The sequence below is a fragment of the Nicotiana attenuata genome, unplaced genomic scaffold, assembly GCF_001879085.1.
Source record: "Nicotiana attenuata strain UT unplaced genomic scaffold, NIATTr2, whole genome shotgun sequence".
NCBI lineage: Eukaryota > Viridiplantae > Streptophyta > Magnoliopsida > Solanales > Solanaceae > Nicotiana > Nicotiana attenuata.
Window position 1 is genome coordinate 107,748 of NW_017673676.1, and position 16,845 is coordinate 124,592.

General features: G+C 35.7%; 1 protein-coding gene across 1 annotated transcript; it reads left to right on the plus strand.

The window, feature by feature from the left end:
• The first annotated feature begins 464 nt into the window (after window positions 1-464).
• Window positions 465-5,901, plus strand: LOC109217018 (protein N-lysine methyltransferase METTL21A). Its single transcript, XM_019381246.1, has 5 exons — window positions 465-837; window positions 2,974-3,116; window positions 3,590-3,771; window positions 5,185-5,298; window positions 5,373-5,901. The coding sequence occupies exons 1-5, from the start codon at window positions 544-546 to the stop codon at window positions 5,498-5,500; spliced, it is 861 nt and encodes a 286-aa protein (XP_019236791.1). The 5' UTR covers window positions 465-543; the 3' UTR covers window positions 5,501-5,901.
• The last annotated feature ends 10,944 nt before the right edge of the window (window positions 5,902-16,845 follow it).

Here is a 16,845-nt window from a genome sequence, read left to right on the forward strand (position 1 = left end):
TACAACTCCTACATTACACTTCTCACACTGACGCTAATGTTAATGTTCTTCATGATTGCAAGTTCCTGTTAAAAGCACTGGATCAACCGGAAGTTAGGCATGTCTACCGTGAAGGGAATCAAGTGGCGCACACACTAGTCGAAGTTTGGGAGCAGCTGTAACTCACATACTAATGCCGAGTGTGGCGAGCACTTTTGGAGTGAACCACCTTTATTTGCTTTATCTACTTTCTGTAAAGACAAACTAGGGACTGTTTCTATAAGATTAGTCCGGCACTATAATAACTCTCTTTAGTTTTAATGCTTAATAATAATCAGCGCCCCCAGGCACCTTTATCAACAAAAAAAAAAGTCTTACAGGTCTAAAGTTAATTCTAAAATGGTTAAATTTTAAAACATTACAAATTATGACTACTCCTTAAATAGCTTCCGAAATATGGCTATTTGTGCACTCGCTTCTGGAAATGGCCAACCCAAAAGCTGCCGAAGAGGGTCTAAACTCTAAACCCTCTCGCAGGAGCGCAAGCGCGGAGAGCACTGAGCCATGAACGTCGACGGCATCGTAAGAGATGAAGCAAACCTCGCCGGAAAAGCTGAGGAGAAAGAGTACTCATACGAGGAGGAAGAGGAAGAGAGGATGGTTGAAGAGTTAGGAATGTACAGAGGGAAGGTGAGATTAGTGAACAGTGAAGAGCCAGCAGAGGAGACTATGTTGCTTTGGGGAATTCAACAGCCCACGTTTTCGAAGCCCAATGCCTTCGCCCGTCAAACTTCTCTCCAGCTCCCTATTGACGCCTGTGGCCGCTCTCTCTCCATTCTTCAGTCCCCTTCTAACCTGGTTTGTGCACTCCCTCTGTCCCAAATTACGTGATTCACTTTCCTTTTTTTTCTGTTCCGAAAAACAATGTACCTTTTTATACGTAGAAACAAGTTAACTTTAAATTTTCCATGATTTATAGCTCCACCATTATTTATGGCTTGTTTTAGATAGTTTTTCCTTTCTTTCTTAATGGATTACTCATGATTTAACTCGCTTAAGGTCAAAATGAGTACTTTTTCCATATGTTTTTTTTTGGGGGTGGGGGGTGGGGGAGGGTTCTTTTTAGTAATTTCTTTAATGACCAAGTGAAGATAAAGTAAGTTTTTTTCTTTTCTTTATGGAGAGAAATTGATGAAATTGTAGGGAGAAACTTTTTCTATGCTTACAAAGTTGTAAATGGGTTACTTAGGATTAGTAGATTATGGGGGGTTTTGAGTTAATATTTGGTTGTTTTGGGTATATAATCAGCCACTTAGACTGAATTCCCAAATCCACATCGACTTATCAATTGGCAAGTTTTTATGGACTTCATGAAGATGAGTGAAACGAGTGAGCCAGATAAACATGGATTTTGTCATTCTTAGAATGAGCTAAGTCTGAAGAGTTAATACCCGAGAAGCAAATTACCACATGAAAGTTAGCATAATTATCAAGTTGTATGGTTTTTAACAGGCATAGGATCTTATGAGTAGTAACCTATGTTGCGTGGACTCTCCAAAATGTAGCCGCACCTGTGTCGGATCCTTCAAAAATGCACTACTTTTGGAGGATCCGACACGTATCCGGCCACATTTTCGGAGAGTCCGAGCAACATAGGTAGTAACTAGTATCTAAATTTAGCATTCAAGTTTAAGCGCAGGAAAGTCAGTTAGAGCAAACTGCCAACTACCCAATGACAAATAGCCATGATCTGACCATCGAGAAACTTGTGTAAGTTTAGGGCATGATCTTTTTTCAAGATTCTATGCGTGACTATCACAACTAGAAAGTTTTCAAGAAGTAAGCTTAGGAACTCAGAGGAGTATCGTCTCCTGCTCAACAGTACTTTGAGTCCGTGCCCAAAATGGGCTCTAAAATGAATTGTGCTCCACTAATGGGTTCTTCTCTCTCTTTTTTTTTTTGCCCATTTATGGGCAGTTCACCTATAAAAATGCAACATGTAGATTTAAAAGTAGATTGCATGCTTCTTACGCTGGTTAGATATGTGACCTACTGCTAAATAGTGCCTACTATAAGCTAAATTTTTGACCGAAATGGGTATAACTATTGGGCTATAGGTTAGATGTTTTATATGTGAACTGCCCATAAATGGAAAAAAGAAAAAAAAGAACCCATTGGTGGAGTGCAGCTCATTCCATAGCCCTTTTTTTGAGAATGGTAACATGTAATTGTCGTAGCCAAAAAGTTCATAGCCCATTTCTGGCGCAGTATGATACTCATTTGGGAATCATTGTAGGTTAATTCTACTGTTATGATCCATCTAGTTCAGCCTACTCTTAATTTTAAGCCAACACTGTTAGCGTTATCTTTTCCTTGTCATTGCCTTTGAACGTCATTGTCTTATATGTATGTATTCTTCCCATGTGCTTTCCTTACACAGGACAAAGGAGATACTGGTATTATTGTTAATTGCTAATGGATCAAATCCTCATTACTTCAAATAACCTGCACTCCCCTTTTCCCACTTGTCTGACTTGTACTTCTTGCTACCATGGACCTCTCGGACAGAATTAGGGCAAGATCAGAATCAGTAGCTCGAGATGTTTTATACACAGTAGATCACACCTACTGTATAGTGATAAAAAATAACACCTAGTCCTAGTGTATATGAACTTTAGCTGCATATTCTGCTTTTACTCTTGAAAATTATGATGACTTGGCTAAAGTTTGTGTCAGTTAGACACTTGGAATAGTAACTTATGAGATGACTAATAAGCTTTGGCAATGACATGACCCAGAGGCAATTTAGGTTAGCTGCTGTTAGTTTTCTGGAAAAAGTTTGTTTTTATCTGCTGAAAGTTGAAATGCTTGTGAAACAATGTGATCTCCTAGCACTGGTAAAGCATTGACATTATTTCGGTTGCTCTCTCTCTCTCTCTCTCTCTCTCTCTCTACATCAAATTTCTAACGACCAAGCTGTATTTTGTATTTCAGGGTACTCCTGGAGTAACTGGTTCTGTAATGTGGGATAGTGGAGTGGTCCTTGGGAAATTCTTGGAGCACGCTGTAGAATCAGGAAGAATTCATCTTCAAGGCAAGAAGGTCGTTGAGTTGGGCTCTGGCTGTGGATTAGTTGGGTAATGCTGTTTATATTTTATGACATTGATATCTGATTCGCATCCTCTCGACCCGAGGGTCTTTCGGGAACAGTCTCTCTACCTCCCCAGGGTAGGGGTAAGGTCTGCGTATACACTACCTTCTCATACTCCACTTGTGGGATTTCACGGGGTTTGTTGTTGATATCTGATTCGTCAAAATGACTTTCCAATCTTTACTGGTTTAAGCTAGTGGATGGCAGTCAAAGAGTTTGAAACAGTTGCACGTTCCAACAAAATAATGTTGGATTAGTTCCTATTGTAGTTTCTTGTCTCCGAAATGTGCATGAGAAACAAGGCATGGCATGTGCAAAAAGTAAAGTACTTGCTCACAAATTTATGTTGGTATCTAGTAGTGGAAATTAAATGTTTAAATCACTCACTTTACATGGCATAAGTATACTGTTGTTAAATGGTTCAATTCTCTTATTAAGTTTCTCATACAATGTTTCCAGCTGCATTGCAGCTCTTTTGGGTGGTCAAGTTATTCTCACTGACCTCCCGGATAGACTGAGGCTACTGAAGAAAAATGTAGAGGCTAATTTGTATGGAGATGTAAGAGGTTCTGCAACAGTGAATGAGCTCACATGGGGAGATGAGTTAGATCATGATATGAACGATCCTTTCCCAGATTATGGTAACAATCTGAGATGGTCTCATTCCCTATAGCAGTTTCTTCACAATACATAATCAAATACCATATTCTTATAACTGAGGTTGTTTAGTTGCCCTTCGCAGTGTTGTCATACATTGCTTTATATTGTTGTTTTCTTTTCTTTTTTTCTTTGGGGAGGAGGTGAATTAGACTCAATTACTCCATATACTATTTAACTGTCTAACCACTGAAGTTTTAGTTTTAGTTTTCCAGAATTCTCGTCAATTATCCGTATTTTATTTTATTTTTAGATTAGAAGCCTTATAGAATGAAGGTTTGATAAAACTTGAAATCTTGCTGTGTATAAGACTGGCTACTATTAAGTTGAGACATATGTTGGCTTTAGGCTTCTAATGTATTAGCTTCACTAATTACTGGGTAGAGAGGTCAGCCAGCTCACATCATCCATGAAAAGAGCAATCTTGAAAGGCGAAATGGGTAACATCCCCCCTTTTAAAATCAATATATGGAAAATTCAATCTTCAATATAGAGATATATGTAAATTGGCTACTTTTATTTTATTTTTTCCTTTTAAATAAAAAAATAAATAATAAGGATGTGAAGTGGCTGCATGACAGCTGCAAATGAATCAGTTTGTTTTGACCTTTACTCCTGCTCTTGAGAAGCTCTCTTACAAGGTCTGACCAGAATCAAAACCTCATTTGAAAAGTTGCAGTGGGCATTATATGGGTTGTTATGCTATCAGCTTTAGAATTGTCTGAGTTAGCAAGTAGGTGTATATAGGTTGTTCGTGCTATCAGTTTTAGACCAGTCCAACATTGCTACTGAGCATATATGGGTTGTTGATGCTCTAATTTTTTTTTTTTTTTTTTTGTTGAGAATTTGTTGATGCTTTAATTATTAAGACTCGTCCGTAAAGTTACTTAGGTCAAATTTTGCCTATTTATGAAACAATGTTGCCACCTAATCTTGCAAAGGAAATGGATGTTTTTACCTACAGCCTTGCATCCTCTCACAGCTCCCTCTACCCATAGCAAAACATGGGACACCACCTCAATGTTTTCTACGTTGACATGCCAAAAGATTTTCTAGGGACCCTCAGGGTTTGGTTCAGATGTAAGACTGTAGCGTATGTTGTGTGGGTTGAGCAGACGAGTTTGAATCCTGTCAAGGATAAAAGTCTGTATTTAAGTGGAGAAGGATAGAGGGACTGATCCATTATCCATTTAGTTTCGAACTGCGAGCCAGCTAGCCCTAGGGGATTTCTCTGTTACTTAAAAAAATCACATACTCAGCTTGATAGCTCGCATTCCATCCCCTTTCTCTTCTTTCATGTTCCAAAGGCCAGGTAGATGGTCTCTGGTCACTTGTCCAGTTTGCATATCCTTGATTTTAGTTTACTGTTTCATGTTCTGAATATATTTGTATTTCAGTACTTGGATCAGATGTAATTTATAGTGAGGGAGCTGTCATGGATTTGTTAGCAACACTTCTCGACCTCTCTGGTACTCAGACAACAGTTATTTTAGCTGGAGAACTCCGGAACGGTATAGACTCTGGATATTACTAAATCTAAGATGGTCTGGAGATAGATATATATCATGTGATTTTCTTGTGGCAGATGCTATCCTTGAGTACTTCTTACAAGCTGCTGCAGAGGATTTCACTATTGGCCGTGTAGATCAAAACCAGTGGCATCCAGATTGTTGCAGTCCTCGAGTGGTAATATATGTTTTGGTTAAGAAGTAGAGAAAAGAAAAGTAAGAATCAAGGCTGACAAAGAAATGGCACGAGCCATTATAACATTGGGGAGACATTCACGAAATGGAACCAACAATATACCTGTGCTTCACATATGATCTGCTAAAGTGTTCTACTGGCTTTCTTTCTATGTAATCCAGTTGTATCATTGAGTAGATAAACCAATGACCTAATTGCTTTTCCTCATTGACGATTTTAGTGATTTTCAGTCATGTAAATGTGATTTCCGTCTGTTAAATAGTGGGGCTTGTTATGCAAAGGTCTATGCATTTGGCTTTGGTCCATTCTCTTGTTAATGGTTGAATCATTTGAAGGTTGTGCTTGGAAATTATTAATATCTCTTATTTGGTATATGTGGCTAAGTAGAGGGGCATGCTAGCCAGCTGAGATTTCACTTTGCCCTTGTATTTTCTTTTTCTTGGTTCTGTTTTCTTACTTTCTTTTGGGATCAACAGTGTTTTGTGGTTATTTCTTCATGTAGATTAGATTTGCCGAGATGGAAATACTCAAAAAACATCTTAATTGGCATAGCTAGAAAAAAATAGAGTTGTACTAAACAAAGAAATAGTTTACCGGTTCAAATAAAAGTATTGGGGCTATTTATTTGTACTCATTTGAATAGCTGCCAGCTAAAGGAATTTTTTAATCTTTCATGCTTCTATGTCCAACAAAAAGTTAACCATGGAATTTTTGATTGTTAGCATGATAAGGATGCTCCATAATGTGGGGAGATAACAGTAATCTTACTGCCCGTTGGATGTTGCAGTTTCCACTAATCAATTTTTATTGTTTCATTTTATTAATACTTCATCTTGTATTATCATTTTAGGATGTCATTTAAATCCTAAGATGATATTTTACTCATGATTGTATCAGGTTAGAAGCCATTCATGTACCCTGCCTGGTGGGGATTGATTTTTTTAAAAGAATAAGTATATTGTTGGAACCAAAAAATTATGCTATTGTGCAATTCTTAAAGTTAAGAGCATAGTTAGATACATGTCAACCAAAAAAAAAAAAACTTTACCTCTCTTTCAACTGGTATAGCATATTTGGCCAAGCTCCTCCAAAGTCAAAATCACTTTTTTTTTCTTTCAAAAAAGTATTTTTTTTTCAAAGTTGAAGTGTTTGGCCAAATTTTTAGAAGAAAAAAAAGTACTTTTGAGTAGAAGTAGAAGGAATTGTTTGGCCAAGCTTTTTTTTGGCTCAAAAAGTGCTTTTTTGAGTGGCTAAAAGTGCTTTTTTCAAAGATTGAGGTGTTTGGCCAAGCTAGGAAAAAAATGCTTTTGAGTAGAAGCAGAAGCAGAAAAAAGTAGTTTCTCTCAAAAATACTTTTCTGAGAAATACTTTTGAGAAAAATACACTTAGAAGTAGTTTTTAAAAGCTTGGCCAAATACTAATTACTGGTCAAAGGGCTTTTCAAATTAATTAGCCAAACACAAACTGTTTATCACCAAAAGTACTTTTTTGAAAAGTACTTCTGAGAAAACACTTTTCAAAATAAGTTGATTTTAGAAGTTTGGCCAAACAGGCTATAAGCACTTTTTAAGATCTTTGCCAGACACTAATTGCTGCTCAGAAGTGTTTTTCAAATTACTTAACCAAATACAAACCGTTTTTCATCAAAAGTACTTTTGAGAAAAGTATTCAAAATAAGTTGATTTTAAAAACTTGGCCAAACAAGCTACTAAGCACTTTTCATTTGTTTGACTCAAGGCTGGCTCTGATGTTATAAGAGGTAAGGCTTATGCCTTAGGCCTCCACATTTAGGGAGGGGCATTTTTAAAAACTAATAGGTTTATAGAAAAATAATAGTTAGTATATTTAATACAAAAGTAGAGTTCCTAATATAAAAAGGAAAGAAAGCTCTTTATATATTTATAAATAAAGTAATAATTTGACTTACTTAAAAATGCGTTTTCCAACATTTCAATTTTTTACTTTTTATTCCTTCATTAGATAACGTGTAAAAATTTTACTCCCCCTTTCTTAATTTGTTCAAGTCAATCTTTCTTTTCCCAGTCTCTTCATATTTCAAAAACCTCTAAATATTTTTTATCTTTCTCTTTATTATTCTTACTCACATTCTTTCTCCAAGATTTTATTAGTTTAAGTGTTCAACAATACTTTTAAGCTTCCAATAGTTCTATACTTCTCAATAACAACATACTCAGTATTATCCCATAGCGTGAGTCTGGAGAGGGTAGTGTGTAAGCAGACCTTACCCCTACCTTGTGAGGAAGTTCTATACTTCTATTGCTCTATAATATCTTATCTAAAATCAACAATATCTCAAGAAAGACTAAATGAGTTGTCTATAATATCAATTGAAAAAGAATTATTAGAAAAACTCGATTATAAAAAAGATTATTAACAACTTTATATCTCAAAAAGCTAGAAGATTAGATTTCAAATAAAGATATATCTTTAACTTTCTTGAAATGCATGCCTCATATTAAATTTTGGCCTCAGGCCCGCATGTGCTTGAGCCGCCCCTGATTTGACTTCATGGATCTTAGAAAATGCTCCACATCACCAAGCATGTTTACCAGGTTGTGTAAGTTTTGATGCTCCACTGCTAAGAAATTACTGGTCGTGATAGTAGAGAATTCTCGGGAGTGAGCACATTGAGTGCCCATTTGGCCAAGCTGCCAAAAACTGTTTATTTTGAAAAGTACTTTTTTTAGAAGTGCTTTATCCAAAAGTACTTTTGAAAAAAAAATTGTGTTTGGCCAAATCATTTAAGAAGTACTTTTTGCAACATTTGGTAAACAAATTGTGTTTGGCCAATCTTTCTAAAAAGTACTTTTGAGTGTCAAATTACCAAAAAGGATAGTATCAAGGTCTTATAATTCTTTTAAAAAAATGAACTCAAATATTTATCGTAAGAGACTTTTATTATTTTTTATTTAATTTAACTAAAATATAAAACATAAGTGAACAAACATATTAAAGATTTAAATCAATTTTACATATATATATATATATATATATATATATATAGTTATACCAAAACATATAATATGTATAATTTCTTATTGTTTACATGATGATCTAAATAATCAAATACATCATTCAGTATGAATTAGAAGTCTATTCCACAAAATTACTATATATTGATAATCCACCATGAAATAATAAGCAAAGTCACTCGCACACGATAACATTTCTCAACAATTTCATCTCTAATTCTATCACACAGCGCCTCCATATTAGTAAAAGACTTGCCTTGCATTTCTAAAGGAATATCTAAAGGCCTATCTCCTTCCTCAATCTCTGTAGTAATGTCTTCATTAGCATAATAGTTGAATTCCTTATCGGTAGAAGAATGTCATCGGATGAAATTTCGTATAGCTTATAGTTGTAACAAGATGATTCTGAGTATCAAACTTGAAAGATGGCATTGAGCGTAAAATAGAAATAATTTTAAATATATAAAAATGTTAAGAAACTTGGAATATCTTCATTATGTCATTTATGACTTGCACGCAAAATTTGAAGTCATTCCGGATTGATTTGATACGTTTCGGCACAAGATATACAATTTGAAAATTTAAAAATTTATAAGTTTGATTCGAGGAGCAATTCATTATTTTGATGTTGTTTTACATGTTTTGAGTCTTCGACTAAGTTCGTATTATATTTTGGGACGTGTTGGTATATTTGGTTAAGGTCCCGAGGGCCTAGGGTAGATTCTGGATGGTTAATAGATCAATTTTGGACTTAAGGAAAAGCCGGAAAATTTCTGCTGCTAGTGCAATCACTTCTGCGGAAGCTTGGTCGCAGAAGCAAGGAAGTGGATCACAGAAGCGATTGGAAGTGAACTGGGCAGAGGCCGCAGGTGCAAAGTTATTCCCGCACCTGCGTGATCGTAGATGCGATTCCTGGAGCGCAGAAGCTGATGGGGGCTGTTGGGCATGACTTCGCAGAAGCGTGGATTTCGCCGCAGAAGCGATCAAGCTGATCGCAGAAGCGGAAAGTCATCTGGGCAGAGGTGTTCTTTTAAAAGCGAGATTTGGCTCATTTTCATCTTATTTTCTTCCATGAGAGCCAACCTTGGAGCAATTTTGGAGTGTCATCTTCATCATCTATTATGGGGTAAGTGATTTCTTCTCATTGTGAGTTAAATACATGAATTATACATGGATTGGAATATGAAAATTAGTAGAAATTTGGGATTTTGGTAGAAAACCTAAAATTTGATGTTTTGTATTTTTGACCACGAAATTGGACATGGAATTGGGAATAAATTATATATTTGAGTTCGTAGTATTATGAGTATAGTTTATCTTCAGAAATTTTTCGAAATCTGGGCATGTGAGCCCAAGGGTTGATTTTATTGACTTTTCGAGCGAAGTTGGGAATTGTTATGAATTGATTTATTGTGAGTATTAGAGTATATTTTTATTGGTTTGCATATTGTTTGACTAGTTTTGGAGCGACGGGCGTCGGTTGAGGTGCTAGAGTAATAATTAAGGGAAATTATGATTTCAAAAGTAATAAAATGAGTAATTAAGTTGATCAATCATCGTTGGCTTGCCTGACAACGGCGTTAGGCGCCATCGTGACCTATAGTGAATTTTGGGTCGTGACAATGCATGCCATAGACTCTGTTTGTCATGGACTTTATTCTATTTGGAGCATTAGCAACTGAAACATTTAACTTTGGGTCAGCAAACGTGCCTGGTAATATTTTGCAAATGAATTATCATTTGAACTTCATGTTCATATTTTCTTATATGAGGATCTATGTACTCATAATAATTCGTTCCATGTATTACTTTTTCGGCTGTCCCACTTTCTCCCTCTAATGTTGGGATCACCAACACAAATCCCCAACCTTCTCTGGGGACCCATCTTTGTACATTATGGTGGAACAATTAAATCATATAGCATATCCATATTTCTAGATGGAAATTATTTGGCTCCTGACCTGAACCAATTGTGATAGAGAGAATTTATCATAACTTATTGGCTAGATGCGTACAATTGTTGTTGTATATTAAATAATATATCTCATACCAAAATTCTTTTGTTCTCATAACCAATGGTTTAGATATAATTGGAGGCATACAATTTCTACTAAACCAACTTGGATTTAAACCAGCATTATCATCACAAATTTACATTCTGGAACTGTACTCTAATAGTTTGAGCAAGCAACCTTGCAAAAGTCAAATTGCAAGTTGATAACCTAACGCACATGTGACCATACAGTAGATGCATCTATTAAAATCATATAATAGTAAATGGTCCACATGGCAGGTGACTGGGCCCATATGTATATCACCTTTTATTCATTCCAGAATTAAGGGATTCAATCCCAACCTTAACTGGTATATCATGAGAATAAGCAGCACATGAGAATTCTTGAAGTATCTCCATTTCTTCAATATATGCCAATGTGAATTCTCAATTAATTTTTGCATCATAATTGAACCGGAATGGCCAACCGGTCATGCCAACTAATATTTGTTTCAGTAAACCTCTAGTTTACTTGTGGCATATGATTCCATCATCATGCTTATACTTGTGTAGTACAAATAGAAGAAAAATCGGCTAACTTTTTATATTTACCCGGTTGATTATAGTAATACGAAGATATTCAATCTTCCTTTCATTTATAGTCTCAAATGCCAACCACTTTGGCTTATATATTTGAAACTCAAAAAGTTTCTTTTGAGACTTACCACAATATTAATGTCATGAACAATTTTATTCATCCGGGTAGTAACAAATTAATTTTTTCGAAGCTCTTAATTGATTTTGTACTACAAGATTTTTTGTCACACCATCCATATTGTGAATGTCTCATTCACGGAGAAAATCATATCATAATAATTGTCATGGTCAAAATCATCATAAGCAAAATTATTTCTTGCTTTAATTTTGCCTTTAATATAAGGCATGGCAAAATATTGTTTGACGTACCGCACGTACGCGACCAATGACGTATTCATGTAACTAAATTGTAATATTCGTTATCATTATTTCTCTCAAACCCTCCTTAGAGGTGAGCTGTGGTATTTATCCAACCATATATAAGCACATTATTATGTATAATCTTTATTACATATATATTTTCATATTCACTTTCAGGAATGAGTCTGCATTTATAATGCTTATCACAAGTCACATTTTCAAGGAATTGACTATAATCATGTGAGCGTATCTCATATTAACAGACCACGTTAATACATATTTTCTTCACCTTTGAAGGATTACTTTAAGAACCTTTATTGTTTTCCTTTTTACAATTACCATAATGATGATTATCATTATTTTGATCTTTGGCACGTCCACGTTCATTGGTCAAACACTTATCTTCATTTAGTCTTATTATGTACTGTCACCCCATTCGCTTCACTGAATGGAGCAAATCAAGTGGGACAAGTTTCATGCTTTTTCATGAAAAATTTATTATTTTTCTTTAGTCATCATTATATCATCAATATGGTGCATTGGGACTCAAACCCAATAGTTGTCTTACCCATATAAAGGTATGTTAGGCCATAATGAGTTGGGGCTCAAATCCAACTCTTATCATTATAGTGCACTAGGACTTAAACCCGATGTCTTATCCTCATGATGCACTGGGACCTGAACCTACCGTCTTACCCTCCATATATTGAATTATAGGCCAAAATGTCTAGGGACTCACCCTCAAGTCTTTAAAAATATTGCCACTTCATTATTATATGCATAACAACATCAATATTAAAATTATTGTTATGCATGACTGTAATAGTAGAGTAAAGACAATCAAACATTAAAAATAGAAAAAAAAATAAAAAATTGTCTCCAGCAAGTCCTCGTTGACACTAAAATGTGTATTCTCTGTAGAACCACAAGTTGAACCATCCACGACACTACAATTGATATTCGTCGCCTTCAAATTTTTATTCTTAATATTATATGTTGGGTTTTTAAGTTTTAAGGTATTTAATTAATATATTAAATACTTAAAAGAGGGTGAATGAGAAATGGAGGGAAATGAAATTTTTGAGTGAAATTTTAAGTTCCCCCTCCCTTGGCAAATGGGCATTGTCCCATATTGGAAGAGGAAGAGGTTTTTTATGGGTATATAAGCAATTGCTCTTCTTCTAGCTCTTAAAGAGTTGAGAAGAAGGCAAGCCTCGCGCCGTCGTCGTCGTCGCTCGGCTCGGCTTCGGCTACGGCTACGGCTTCGGCTTCGGCTTCGGCTTCGGCTTCGGATTTGGTCAAATGATCGATTGATTAACTTTTTGGACCAAATTTATTTGTTAATAGTAAAATATTAACAGAAATGTTATTAAATATTTGTTTTAATAACAAAATATTAATATTAAATATTAATATTAAATCCAATCCGTTTTTCTGTTTTGGTAACAGAAAAGTAACTACCCTCTTCAATTTTCCCTCTTTATTTTCCCTCTTTATTATTTAGTAAATGGCCATTTATGTAATGGCATTTATGTTGTGGGCGTTTTGCATAAACAGCCATTCTGAAGAGACCCAACTTTGGCTATAAATACAACACTATTCTGCTCAGAATTTTAACTACAATTTTCTGAGTTTCCTCTCCTTCTTCTGCATACTTTTAGCATCAAAACAAAGCAAAAAGTAAGTGTGATTTGCTACCGAACTTTGTGTTCGCTGAATCACTGGGGTTTGAAGTACCACTACACCAGTGTGTAATTCGTTCTATCCTGGGAGGAAATAATCCATAACCTTGGGTACTAGGAGGGGATTAAATTCCTTAAGGAAACACTGTGAATTCAGTGGGCTCGAATTGGTTTTATGTCATTTCTGTTTATGTTCATTTCTGTTTATACTCATTTATATTTCCAGAATTATTTTACAAATACAGTGTAATAACAAGCTTAAGGAATTTAATAATTTATTTTCTGTATTTGTACTTACTGTTTCTGGAAGAGTAAAACCTTTGTGGTTTTGTACTCTATTAAAATCTACGTGATTTTAACGTTTGTGTCATTCTTTTACAGAAATGACTAATGAGAATGAGAACCAAGCGGTTCCAATGGTGACTGCCAATGCGTCAACAAGCCGAACGACACCGGCAGCATTGACACCGGCGGAGAAACCCGGAAAATTTTCCGGGATTGATTTCAAGCGCTGGCAGCAAAAGATGTTCTTCTATCTGACTACTCTAAGTCTCCAGAAGTTCATCAAGGAAGATGTTCCTGTGCTGTCCGATGAAACTCCAGAAACTGAACGCTTTCTCGTAATTGAGGCATGGAAGCATTCAGATTTTTTGTGCAAGAATTATATTTTAAGCGGGCTGGAGGATGATTTGTATAACGTCTACAGTGGCGTGGAAACGTCAAAGGAACTGTGGACTGCGCTTGAAAAGAAATACAAAACCGAAGATGCCGGGTTGAAAAAGTTTGTTGCTGCAAAGTTTTTGGACTACAAAATGGTAGATAGCAAGTCTGTTATTACCCAAGTCCAGGAATTGCAAGTGATTATTCACGATCTCCTTGCTGAAGGTATAACTCAATTTAATATTGATGTTGAAAGTAGTAATCTTAGTATTTTTACTAATAGAAATTTCATTGAAGGTCTTGTTATCAATGAAGCATTTCAAGTAACAGCGATGATTGAGAAGTTGCCTCCTTTGTGGAAGGACTTCAAAAACTACTTGAAACACAAACACAAGGAGATGTCCCTTGAAGATCTCATTGTTCGGTTGAGAATCGAAGAGGACAACAAAGCTGCGGAAAAGAGAGGCCGTTTTGAAATTCAACAATAATGGGAGCAAATATTGTTGAAGAGAACAAAAAGAGAAAGAAGGCTTCTGGACCGAAATACAACCCAAGCAAGAAGCGGTTCAGTGGAAACTGCTACAACTGTGGGAAAACTGGACACAAATCTACGGAGTGTCGTGCTCCGAAGAAAGACAAGAAAAGGGGTCAAGCAAACATGGCTGAAAAGCATGATGATGTTGATGATTTATGTGCCATGCTTTCCGAATGCAACTTGGTGGGCAATCCTAAAGAGTGGTGGATTGATTCTGGAGCCACTCGCCATGTTTGTGCTGTTAGAGAAGCTTTTGCTTCTTATGCTCCCGTTGGACCCGATGAGACGATTTCTATGGGAAATGCTTCAAAGGCGAAGATTGAAGGATATGGGAAAATATTTCTCAGAATGACTTCCGGCAAAGTGGTAACTTTGAACAACGTCCTTCATGATCCCGAGATTAGGAAGAATTTAGTCTCTACTGGACTTCTTGTTAAGAATGGGTTTAAATGTGTTTTTGTTTCCGATAAGGTTGTAATAAGTAAGAATAAGATGTTTGTAGGAAAAGGTTACCTCACTGAGGGCCTTTTCAAGCTGAATGTAATGGTTGTTGAAAATAATAATAAAATTTCAGCTTCGTCTTACTTACTTGAGTCAAATGAATTATGGCATGTACGTTTGGGTCATGTCAATTATAAAACCTTACGGAAAATGATTAATTTGGAAGTATTGCCCAAGTTTGAATGTGACAAATCAAAATGTCAAGTATGTGTGGAATCTAAGTATGTTAAACATCCTTATAAGTCGGTTGAAAGGAATTCAAATCCTTTAGACTTAATTCACACAGATATTTGTGACATGAAGTCAATACCATCTCGCGGTGGAAAAAAGTATTTCATAACTTTTATTGACGATAGTACTTGATATTGCTATGTTTACTTACTTAATAGTAAAGATGAAGCAATAGACGCATTCAAGCAATACAAAAATGAAGTTGAAACACAACTTAATAAGAAAATCAAAATGATAAGAAGTGATAGGGGTGGTGAATATGAATCTCCTTTTGAACAAATATGTTTAGAATATGGAATTATTCATCAAACAACGGCCCCTTACACACCCCAATCCAATGGGATTGCAGAAAGAAAGAATCGTTCATTAAAGGAGATGATGAACGCATTATTGATAAGTTCTGGTTTGCCACAGAACTTGTGGGGGGAAGCCATTTTTACGGCTAGCCGAATACTAAATCGAGTACCCCATAGCAAAACACAATCCATTCCATATGAAAAATGGAAAGGAAGGAAGCCCAACTTGAATTATTTTAAAGTGTGGGGGTGTTTGGCAAAAGTGCAAGTTCCTAAACCCAAAAGGGTAAAAATAGGACCGAAAAACGTTGATTGTGTTTTCATAGGATATGCAACTAATAGTAAAGCATATCGATTTCTGGTTCATAAATCGGAAAATCCCGACATTCATAATAATACGGTTATAGAATCAGATAATGCTGAGTTCTTTGAAAATATATATCCGTATAAAAAGGAATGTGAGTCGATTAGTGAAGGATCTAAACGACCTCGGGAAGAAACAAAAGAAAGTACACTTAACCAGGAGGATCCAAGACGTAGTAAACGTCAAAGAACGTCTACTTCATTTGGACCAGATTTTGTGACTTTCTTATTGGAAAATGAGCCTCAAACATTTAAAGAAGCTATGTCTTCTTCGGAATCATTGTTATGGAAAGAGGCGGTCAATAGTGAAATAGAATCCATACTAAACAACCATACATGGGAATTGGTTGATCTTCCTCCTGGAAATAAACCGTTGGGTTCTAAATGGATCTTTAAGAGGAAAATGAAAGATGATGGCACTATTGACAAGTATAAGGCAATACTTGTGGTCAAAGGGTATAGACAACGAGAAGGTCTTGACTATCTTGATACATACTCTCCGGTTACAAGAATTACGTCCATACGAACGTTAGTAGCATTAGCTGCAGTTTATAGTCTTCAAATTCATCAAATGGATGTTAAGACGGCCTTCTTAAATGGAGAGTTGGAGGAAGAAATTTACATGGAACAACCTGAAGGGTTTGTGGTTCCAGGTAAAGAAAAGAAGGTCTGTAGACTTGTTAAGTCCCTTTACGGATTAAAACAAGCACCCAAACAATGGCATGCTAAATTTGACCAAACAATGTTGTCAAATGGATTTAAGATAAATGAATGTGATAAATGTATGTACATTAAAAATGTTCCAAATCACATAGTCATTGTTTGCTTATATGTGGATGATATGCTCATAATGAGTAATGACATTGCCAACATAAATGCTACTAAGCGTATGCTAACTAGGAAGTTTGATATGAAAGACTTGGGAGTTGTTGATTTAATTCTGGGAATTAAGATCCATAAGACTTCTCAAGGTTTGGCATTGTCACAATCTCATTATATTAAGACAGTACTTGAAAAATTCAAGCACTTGGGCTTTAAAGTTGCAAAGACTCCAATTGACGTGAATCTTGCATTAGCAAAGAACAAAGGCCAAAGCATATCACAATTGGACTATGCTCGTGTGTTGGGTTGCTTAATATACAT